Raw genomic sequence first — 11,951 nt, forward strand, 5'->3', positions numbered from 1 at the left:
TACAGAGAGATACAGAGAGAGGGAGAGAGAGATACAGAGAGAGAGAGAGAGATACAGAGAGAGAGTGAGAGACAGAGAGAGAGTGAGAGACAGAGAGAGAGATACAGAGAGAGAGAGAGAGAGATACACAGAGAGAGAGAGAGAGATACAGAGAGAGAGAGATACAGAGAGAGAGAGAGATACAGAGAGAGAGAGAGAGAGAGAGAGAGAGAGAGAGAGAGAGAGAGAGAGAGAGAGAGAGAGATGGAGGGATAGATGGATGAATTGAGGGACAGTGAGAGAGAGAAAATGGAAAACGTACTTTATATGGAGTGAAAAAGGTATTGGCTGAGAATATGGAGGAGTAAACAGGAAAGAAACAAGCTTGTAATACCTGACAGCAGGGCACCTCTTTATCACAGGACACGACCCTGTCATCCCTTCCTTCTGCTTTACTGTTCTATCATGCCTTCTTGGTCTCACCCCATCATTCACATCTCACTTAGTTTTACTCCATCCACTCCCTCTATCATCCCTCTTCTTTTCCTCTGTGATCCTTCAAATCCTCTCTTCGTATAATGCTTGTGTCTCTCTCTCCTCACCCCTTTCAGTCCGACTGCTCTTTCCACACCTCTCCTCTCTCCTCCGCTGGTTTCTACACCATTCCCCTCTCCACGATCTCTCTCCACCCCTCTCTCCCACGCTGTGCGAAATAGAAGCGCTCGCGCAGACTCGGGTTGCCATAGTGACCTGCTCACTCACCATCTTGCGTCTCTCCGTCACATCACCAGCAGGGGTGTCCATCGCCTGGCTCCTCTGCAGTTCCCAACACGGGGCAGCTCCATCACTTCACACTGAGGACTGGGGCCTGGCCTGGGGGCTGGGGCTCTCACTCACTGGTGCTGCTGCACCCAGTAAAAAACTTGGAGAGAAAAAAATGCAAGAGTAGCAAAATATATAAATAAATGAGTACAACTGAGTCAACAGTCTCCATATAACCCCATCCAGCAGACCTCTGAGAAGAGATAAAATAATAAAGGCGTGCGTGTTGTTCACCATGGCACTCAGAATAATCATCCTTCCTAACCATAGGGCAGAATCAGTGATTTATCGCAGTAATCATGTATGACGTCACTAACTGCAGCCTGCCTGCTCCTCTCTGGCCTTCAGAGAGCTCTACTAGGAGACGCTGGGGGCTGCTCTCCCCCACTGTCACATTCTCCCTGTGACATCACCAGCCTGGATGTGTAGCCCTCTGCCTATGTGTCCTTCTCAGTCATGTTCCCACTCAGCTTGTTGAGCATTGTTGGAGTGACCTCACCAAACAGTGACCTTACCAAACGGTCAACCAAAAATACCACTTGGTAAAATACCACACATTTTAGTCATTTAGTAGATGCTCTTATCCAGAGCAATTAGGGTTAAGTGCCTTGCTCAAGAGCACATCAACAGATTTTTTAACTAGTTGGCTCAGGGATTTGAACCAGTGACCTTTTGGTTACTGGCCCAATGCTGTTAACCGTTAGGCTACCTGCCACCCCATGATGCTTTGTGGTCATCATAATCATGGCAAGATCATTGCAATGTCTAGTTGCTGCATTACTACCATTATCATCATCACCATTACACTGTAATAAACATCATCATCAACATCCTCGCAGGCATGCAGGCGCTAACTGTAGTGCTCTCTGATCACACACAGCCAGTCAAGCAGACAGAGGAAAAGCCCCTAGCCTCAGTTTGTCTGACTTTGCATGGCTGTATTGAGCTCTTATGTTGCCACTGACCCGAAACAAACTCCCTCAAGATATTGTGCCTTGATGCAGCCAAGCTGCCATGGCTCCAAAGAAGAGAGGTCACTGAAAGCTTGACCGCTTTCATTACCCACCACATTTACTAACACGTGATCTAACCAAAGTCCCCCACCCCACTACCATCACCCAACCGGCTTAGCCAATATACGACCAAACCATGTAAAACTGACCGCTTTCATTACCCAACCAATTTTTAATAACACAATCCAACCGTAACCCTCCCGCTTCCAGTCACCCATGTGACACATGAGTGAGCAGCAGCATGATCGCGTTCCATTATGCGACCGGCTTTACTAACACATGGTCGAACCTTATAGTATAGCCGACCACTGTCACTCCCATGGAGCACATGAAGGAAAACCATCTATGGCCCCCGGTCCCTACCCGGCGGTCCCTGCCCAGCGGTCTAGTATAGCCGACCACTCTCACTCCCATGGAACACATGAAGGAAAACCATCTATGGCCCCGGTCCCTACCCGGCGGTTCCTACCCAGCGGTCTAGTATAGCTGACCACTCTCACTCCCATGGAACACATGAAGGAAAACCATCTATGGCCCCCGGTCCCTACCCGGCGGTCCCTACCCGGCGTTCCCTACCCGGCGGTCCCTACCCGGCGGTCCCTACCCGCGGTCCCTACCCGGCGTTCCCTACCCGGCGTTCCCCTACCCAGGCGGCCCCTACCCGGCGGTCCCTACCCGGTCCCTACCCAGCGGGCCCTACCCAGCGGTCCCTACCCGGGTCCCTACCCGGTCCCTACCCGGCGGGCCCTACCCAGCGTTCCCTACCCAGCGTTCCCTACCCAGTGTTCCTTACCCAGCGGTCCCTACCCAGCGGTCCCTACCCAGCGTTCCCTACCCAGCGGTCGCTACCCAGCGGTCCCTACCCAGCGTTCCCTACCCAGCGGTCGCTACCCAGCAGGCCCTACCCAGCAGGCCATACCCAGCGGTCTCTACCCAGCGGTCCCTACCCAGCAGGCCCTACCCAGCGGTCGCTACCCAGCAGGCCCTACCCAGCGGTCCCTACCCAGCAGGCCCTACCCAGCGGTCCCTACCCAGCAGGCCCTACCCAGCAGGCCCTACCCAGCAGGCCCTACCCAGCGGTCGCTACCCAGCGGTCGCTACCCAGCGGGCCCTACCCAGCGGTCCCTACCCAGCAGGCCCTACCCAGCAGTCTCTACCCAGCGGTCCCTACCCAGCGGGCCCTACCCAGCGGGCCTTACCCAGCAGGCCCTACCCAGCGGTCCCTACCCAGCGGGCCCTACCCAGCGGGCCTTACCCAGCAGGCCCTACCCAGCGGTCCCTACCCAGCAGGCCCTACCCAGCGGTCCCTACCCAGCGGTCCCTACCCAGTGGTCCCTACCCAGCAGGCCCTACCCAGCGGTCGCTACCCAGCGGGCCCTACCCAGCGGTCCCTACCCAGCAGGCCCTACCCAGCGGTCGCTACCCAGCGGGCCCTACCCAGCGGTCCCTACCCAGCAGGCCCTACCCAGCAGGCCCTACCCAGCAGTCTCTACCCAGCGGTCCCTACCCAGCGGTCCCTACCCAGCAGGCCCTACCCAGCAGGCCCTACCCAGCAGTCTCTACCCAGCGGTCTAGTTGAGCCGACCACCGTCACTCCCAAAGTACCTTTCATTAACACAAGAAGGTAACCCATCTATGGCTCCCAGTCTCTACCCAGACTTCCCTGCTGTAAGGGACATAGACATGAGCACATCCCCCCCCCCAGGGGAAATTCCACTATTTCTAATGATGTCAACTCAATGGATTATGGTATTCATTTGATATCATTAACCATTGTCATTCTCCCCAACTATTATTCAATTATTAATGCCAGTCATCATGGCCCCAGAAGGGCCGACACCCAGGCCTAGGCTGGACACTCAATCAAACCAATCACAGCTAATTATATCGGCTCTGTCATCAGTGGCAGGCGGCTTAGCAGCTCTGCTGAGAATGGGTCAGTCAGTGCTCATGCAGATTGAAGTGATGCCAGATCATGCAAAAGGAAACCTAGATTTTTGTCCTTCCCTCCTGTGGTTAGGACAATGTATAGGCACATGAGGGGAGAAACGCTGATATGTGTGACATGATAACAGAGGCTGTAATGCCATGCGGTTCATCACACTGCATTATTCAGGGCCAGCCCTAGGTTGTTCTCACAAATTCAGCCTATCATAGCTGATCAGCAAGTCTCTCCAGCATGCTAGCAGTCAACTTCACCCTCCATCCTGTCGACACCAGCAAGTTGGGCTGCTATCAATCAATTAATCCCAGCCTACATAGAGATCAGCCAACTTCTTGCCCTATTGAGAATAGTGCCAGTCTCATCTATATCCCCCTCTTGTTTTCTTTTGAAAAGTCAAAAGTTTCTCTCTCACACACCCACACACACAACCACACACACACACACACACACACACACACACACACACCACACACACACACACACACAACCACACACACACACACAACCACACCCACACACACACACACAACCACACACACACAACCACACACACACACACACAACCACACACACAACCACACACACAACCACACACACACACACACAACCACACACACAACCACACACACAACCACACCCACACACACACACACACACAACCACACACACACACACAACCACACACACAACCACACACACACACACACACACAACCACACACACACACACAACCACACACACAACCACACACACACACACACACAACCACACACACACACAACCACACCCACACACACAACCACACAACCACACACACAACCACACCCACACACACACACCACACACACACACACACACAACCACACCCACACACACAACCACACACACACACACACACACACAACCACACCCACACACACAACCACACACACACACACACACAACCACACCCACACACACAACCACACCCACACACACAACCACACCCACACACACAACCACACCCACACACACAACCACACCCACACACACAACCACACCCACACACACAACCACACACACACACACAACCACACCCACACACACAACCACACCCACACACACAACTACACCCACACACACAACCACATTTATACAGTAAAATACACGTCTTACTGTGGTATTTTCTCTCTAACCTAACACTCCAAAATGGTGAACAGAGCTGTGCAGATTGACCTTGCTCAAGTCTGATTTTAACTTGATTCAGGTGACAAGAGCCCTGAGAGGTTAAGTCCCAGACAGCTTTGCTTTTGGCTAGGTGTGCAGGTGTAATCTCCCCTGTTCCTGTTTGCTTGTTTTCATCTGCCTCATCAGTTATGCAGTGATGTGACTCTGAAATGAAAGTGCAGGCTGGCCTGATTTCTCATATGACAGAGATCTCCCATCCCACACTTAATTTGTGACAACAACAAAGTTATGACTCTCAGCTTGGTTTTGGCAGTTCAAATTAGTCTGCCAACTGGGCATAGTTGACCTGTCCGCTCTTCTCTTCATAGGGGCAAACAGCCAACCAGGGGCTTGTGTGGAATCTGTGGGCTTGCTAACACAGTGATGTTCCTTTATTCTTTACTGTATAACTAAAATCTAGCGAGCTATATATTAAAATCTAGTTAGCTCTATATCAAAATCTAGTGAGATCTATATTAAAATCTAGTGATCTCTATATCAAAATCTAGTGAGATCTATATCAAAATCTAGTGAGATCTATATCAAAATCGAGTGATCTCTATATTAAAATCTAGTGAGTTCTATATTAAAATCTATCAAGTTCAATATCAAAATCTTGTGAACTCTGTATTAAAATCTAGCAAGCTCTATAATTAAAATCTATATTAAAATCTAGCAAGCTCTATAATTAAAATCTATATTAAAATCTAGCGATCTATATTTTAAAATCTAGTGAGATCTATATTAAAATCTAGTGAGCTATATATTAAAATCTAGCTGAGCCCTATATTAAAATCTAGCGAGCTCTATATTAAAATCTAGCAAGCTCTATATTAAAATCTAGCAAGCTCCATATTCAAATCTAGCGAGCTCCATATTCAAATCTAGCGAGCTCCATATTCAAATCTAGCGAGCTCTATATTCAAATCTAGCGAGCTCTATATTCAAATCTAGCGAGCTCTATATTAAAATCTAGCAAGCTCCATATTCAAATCTAGCAAGCTCCATATTCAAATCTAGCGAGCTCCATATTCAAATCTAGCGAGCTCCATATTCAAATCTAGCGAGCTCTATATTCAAATCTAGCGAGCTCTATATTAAAATCTAGTGAGCTCTATATTAACATTTACTGAGATCTATATTAAATCTTGTGAGCTCTATATTAAAGTCTAGTGATTTCTATATTAAAATCTAGTGAGCGCTATAATAAAATCTTGTGAACTCTATTAAAATCTAGCAAGCTCTATATTCAAATCTATATTCAAATCTAGATGAGTGCCATATTAAAATCTAGCAATCTGTATATTAAAATCTAGCGAGCTCTATATTCAAATTTAGTGAGTTCTATATTAAAATCTACTGATATCTATATTAAAATCTTGAGCTCTGTATTAAAATCTAGTGAGCTCTATATCAAAATCTAGTGAGCTCTATATTAAAATCTAGTAAGCTCTATATTAAAGTCTAGTGAGTACTATATTAAAATCTAGTGAGCTCTATATCAAAATCTTGTGAACTCTGTATTAAAATCTAGCAAGCTCTATATTCAAATCTATATTCAAATCTATATTCAAATCTAGCTGAGCTCTAAATTAAAATCTAGTGAGATCTATATTAAAATCTAACGATCTCTATATTAAAGTCTAGTGAGATCTATATTAAAATCTAGTGAGCTCTAAATTAAAATCTAGTGAGCTCTAAATTAAAATCTAGTGAGATCTATATTAAAAGCTAGCTGACTGTAACAAGCAAAATTATGTCAATTCTGAGCAGTGCTCCTTAACAACAACTCAGTTTGGGTGAATGGGGTAAGAGTTCAAATTCATGGGATGTCCTACAGCAGGTCAACTATGTCTTGAATAAAATATTCCACTTGCACGCTATTAAGTAATCTGAGTTAACCTTTCCTTGTGAATCATGACATTGTTTAATTTTAATAACACGCATATTAGGTAAAGAGGTGCCAATGGCTGTGCACTGTGAAGACTGAAAAGGATTATGGGGCAGCCTGGGCCACAGCTACATGACAGATCCCTAACAGTTCCAAGGCCTTTACTAATTCAGTGTAGCAGGCTTCTGGATTTGCTTGGAGTGTGAAGCCCGAGGAAATGATGTCTAAACCCTTCAATCCATAGAGGACAATGCTTAATAAACAATGTTCTTGTTTTCCTCTGACTGTCCACCACTTGCTATTGGTCACCTTTTGACCCAGTCTGGTTTTAATCCATTTCAATTCATCTCAAGGACATTTTTAGGGAATAACTTTGGTGGGGGGATGGGAGGGAAGGAATGAATGAAGGAAGGAAGGGAAAGAACCACTTGTGTGTGTTTGAAGAGCTAGATTTATCCTTGTCTTTACAACTACGAGATGTCTTGATCTTTTTAAAACCCTGCCCTTGGCTAAAAGGCCTTGTCTCTAATGTGATATTTAAAGTGACATTCTTCTCCTCCTCCCAGGGCCACTCTGTGACTTGTACTGGTCCTATGAGTGGAGAGGAGAGGGATGTGCACTTCGATTACCCACACAGCTCCACCTCACATGTACTAACAGGCACCGTTTGATCTGAGCACTTTAAAAATCTGCTATAAGAGAAACATTAAAAACTTAACATCATCTTAAATTTTTACATCTGTAGTTACAAGCCAAATGGTTAAGAATAAGCACAGAGGCTTGTAGTTATAATGGCATATATCACAGTCGTTCACTGAGCAATTAAGAGTGAAGCAGTGATACACTAGGTACTAACAAGCATCAAATCTGACATGGTGCCAATGTTTAATGAAAACTATCTCCACAGATGTAAGAGCAGTGAGACTGGTTTATGGGGTCTATGTTTAAGACCAGCAGTGGATGAGGTTTGGACGATTGAGTGGACCAGAGATGAGAGTAAAGTCAGACACATGTAGAAAATGTTTTTCATTTTTTTTCATTTTGCTCACTACTTAGTTTCTTGGGGAAAATATTCTTTCTAAAGTTGTGTATTTATTGGTTTATTAACTTTTTCTGTCCATTGCTCTCTATTTCATATATTTAACCCTTAAATCCAACTCCACAATTCACAATTAAATAACTTTTCATTCTCAGAATGGCATCTTTTCCCCAGTCATATCTCAAACAGAAATGCCTGTGAGCACTGCTCCAAAATTAGCTTGGAGCTGAAATCCAACTTCAGCCATCCACCACCAGCTGAAGCAGAACTGGCCCAGGACCAGTGCTTGAAGGGCCTCTTTTAAAGCACTCTCCTCTCCCCCATTCTAGCCTAACCACCCATCGCACAACACACTTCACCCTCAATCTAATCCTGCCCAGTGCTCCACTTTGCCCCCTAACGCCCCATTAATAACTTAGCCCCTATCATAAACTCACGAAATCAAACTGTGCCCACTGACTGCTGTGCCAGGCAGGCAGCAATCTCATTCTGCCAGACTGCCCACCCAAAACACACTGCTGCACATCAGCATTTCAATCCGCTTGTAACCGTATCGTTGTTGCAGATAGAGGCGGTAGATCTTCATTCATCAACCCTAATCTATCTGCTCCTTGTTCTCAATCAGAGGGGCTCCTCTGTGGGCCACAGTTATAGTGGCTTAACCTGTATGCCTCAGTCATGTGCCGCGCACGGTGCCTCCGCATTATTCACACTATTTGGGGACACTAATCATTGTCAAGAGAGAATAACCAAACGAAACAGATGACCGCAAATAATGTGGCTTAATAGTACCCACTGTGCACACACTGGTTGACTCAACGTTGTTTCCACGTTATTTCAGTGAAATTACGTTTAACCAACGTGGAATAGACGTTGAATTGACGTCTATACCCAGTGGGTAAAGCCTAACTTTTTCTCAGAACTATTGGCTTATTGAATAGGAAATATTTAATAAGCCACGCATTAGGCTACTCAGCAGAACTGTGAAATACGAGCCATAACAATACAATTATTTTAATTATAGGCAATATTTTAAAAAATTGTTATCAATTGTTATCAATGCCATTTGCCAAAGACACCACACCAATGTCAGAAACAGGCAATTTAACGAGACGCGCATATGTCTTCTTATGAATTAAGTATGAAGTACACGAATCACTTGACTTTCCTGTTTCATTCGTACGCACTCTCACCAAATTAAATGTATCGTCTCGCCACAATTCGTGGTTAAAGGCGCCGAAACCCCTCACATTTCAGGACGATAATGTAGGCTATCCGCTTGTTTCTTTCCAGAAACATGGTTGATATTCCGTCCTGTCCATTCTGAAACGCGGTCCTTATTAAAGCAATAACCTTAACATTCATCAGTTTACATAGATGCGCGTCGCTGCGTGCACGCAGACGAACGCGCGCCCAAACGCACGCAAATCCACACATACAGACACCGCCGCATTAATTCGTTAACAACAACCGCAAATGAAATATATTGGAACAGCGAAAACTATTTAGCAGATAAAGAATAGGCTGGTCATACCCCAACGCTGCTTTATGAAAGCTGAGAATCCAAAGTCAAACAACGTGATTTGTTTAACATGCGACACACGAATAACGTCCCTTATGCTCTGATACACACGAATAACGTCCCTTATACTCTGATACCATTTAATGAATCTTACCTTTCCTTTTAATATATTCCTTAAACTGCAGAGGCGTAGCCTATAGTCAGCGTCTTCTCTCCCCTCTCCCTCTCTCGTTCTTTCTCTCTCTCTCCAACCCGCCCTCTCTCTCTCTCTCGCTCTCAAATTAATTCACCCTTTTTCGGCGCTTGTACCACAGTGCCGTGTTTTCCCGACCTAAGAAAGCAGAGCCCGTTCATTTTACATGGCCAGATGGAAAAATACAACCACCGAAAGTGGGTGATGGAAAAATCATGACGAAACATAGGCCTGGTAAACTATTTCGTGTAAATACGAATCGTTGAGGATAAATATAGACATCTAATAGAAACATGTCCGTTTCTCCAGGCATGCGTAGCCCACTAATAAACACGCGCGCACGGCTGGAAGGGATGAGAATTTACAACAAACGACAACAAAAAATGCACCTTTTCCCATTGATTGAGACCAGTCTGGTTGAATAGGATTATATTCCCATGTCTCAGAGTCAGGACAGGCAGGACGATTAATAATTTACATAACTTTATTCAATATGTAGGCTAGTCTTTCATATTATGTTATACAATTAAGTACTGCACCCCTCTTGTGTAGATGCACCTTGACATTCCCTGTATCCGACGCGTAGGTGTTTACTATTGTCGCTATTGCGCTTTGGAAGTGCACATCCCACTCCTCTCATTGCGATGTAACGAGGACGCAATGACTATTGCTATATAGATTCATACACCAGCAGCGTCCTAAACACGTTTGTTATTGTGCTGAATAGTTTACTTTCTCAAAGTTGGGGCAACAATATCAATCAATATAATTAAATTAATCCCAAAGTTGTTGCGCAAATGAAAGTCACACACTCCAAGACGCAACAAATTGAGTTTTTGAAAAGGTGGCCATATTATCCAAGCTTTGTGGTGCAGGTGTGTGAAGGTGAACACACATTTGTCACATGTCACAAATAGCAGATCATGCAAGACACATATTCTCACTGCTTCCGGCTCTGATGTGGCAGGGCCTGCAAACTATTACAGACTACAAAGGAAAGCACAGCCAAGAGCTGTCCAGTGACAGAGCCTACCAGACAAGCTAAATAACTTCTATGCTTGCTTCCAGGCAAGTAACACTGAAACATGCACGAGAGCATCAGCTGTCCGGAGGACTGTGTGATTATGCTCTCCACAGCTGATGTGAATGTTGACCTGTTTAAAGGTCTTACTCACAAGGCCAGATGGATTACCAGTACGTGTACTCCGAGCATGAGCTGACCAACTGGCAAGTGTCTTCACTGACATTTTCAACCTCTCCCTGTCTGAGTCTGTAATACCTACATGTTTCAAGCAGACCACCATAGTCCTTGTGCCCAAGAACACTAAGGTAACCTGCCTAAATGACTACCGACCTGTAGCACTCACGTAGCCATGAAATGCTTTGAAAGGCTGGACATGGCTCAACACCATTATCCCAGAAACCCTAGACCCACTCCAATTTGCATACCGCACCAACAGATCCACAGATGATGCAATCACTATTGTGCTCCACACTGCCCTTTCCCACCTGGACAAAAGGAACACCTATGTGAGAATGCTATTCATTGACTACAGCTCAGCGTTCAACACTATAGTGCCCTCAAAGCTCATCACTAAGCTAAGGTCCCTGGAACTAAACACCTCCCTCTGCAACTGGATATTGGACTTCCTGACGGGCCACCCGCAGGTGGTAAGGGTAGGTAACAACACATCCGCCATGCAGATCCTCAACACGGGAGCCGCTCAGGGGTCCGTGTTCAGTCCCCTCCTGTACTCCCTGTTCACTCATGACTGCACGGCCAGGCACGACTCCAACACCATCATTGAGTTTGCTGATGACACAACAGTGGTAGGCCTATCACCGACAACGATGAGACAGCCTAAAGGGAGGAGGTCAGAGACCTGACTGTGTGGTGCAAGGACAACAACCTCTCCCTCAATGTGATCAAGACAAAGGAGATGATTGTTGACTACAGAAAAAAGGGTCCCCATTCTCATCAAAGGGGCTGTAGTGGAGCAGGTTGAGAGCTTCAAGTTCCTTGGTGTCCACATCACCAACAAACTAACATGGTCCAAGCACACCAAGACAGTCGCGAAGAGGGCACAACAAAACCTATCCCCCTCAGGAGACTGAAAAGATTTGGCATGGGTCCTCCGATCCTCAAAAGGTTTTACAACTGCACCATCGAGAGCAACCTGATGGGTTGCATCACTGCCTGGTATGGCAACTGCTTGCCCTCCGACCGCAAGGCACTACAGTGGGTAGTGTGTATGGCCCAGTACATCACCGGGGCCAAGCTTCCTGCCATCCAGGACCTCTATACCGTGCTTCTACACCTGCATTGCTAGCTGTTTGGGGT

The 11,951-nt window shown here is 46.1% G+C and overlaps 2 protein-coding genes across 2 annotated transcripts in view; one reads left to right on the forward strand and one right to left on the reverse strand.

The window, feature by feature from the left end:
* Nucleotides 1-9,786, reverse strand: part of lrrc4ba (leucine rich repeat containing 4Ba) — a 29,584-nt gene extending 19,798 nt beyond the window's left edge. The window contains 2 exon segments of the mRNA XM_042327759.1: nucleotides 742-901; nucleotides 9,572-9,786. The gene's annotated coding sequence lies outside the window, so the exon portion shown is untranslated.
* LOC121847293 (proline-rich protein 2-like) lies at nucleotides 2,319-3,389 on the forward strand. Its single transcript, XM_042327901.1, has one exon. The coding sequence runs from the start codon at nucleotides 2,319-2,321 to the stop codon at nucleotides 3,387-3,389; it is 1,071 nt and encodes a 356-aa protein (XP_042183835.1).
* Nucleotides 9,787-11,951: the final 2,165 nt, after the last annotated feature.

This window comes from Oncorhynchus tshawytscha, linkage group LG09 (genome assembly GCF_018296145.1).
Source record: "Oncorhynchus tshawytscha isolate Ot180627B linkage group LG09, Otsh_v2.0, whole genome shotgun sequence".
NCBI lineage: Eukaryota > Metazoa > Chordata > Actinopteri > Salmoniformes > Salmonidae > Oncorhynchus > Oncorhynchus tshawytscha.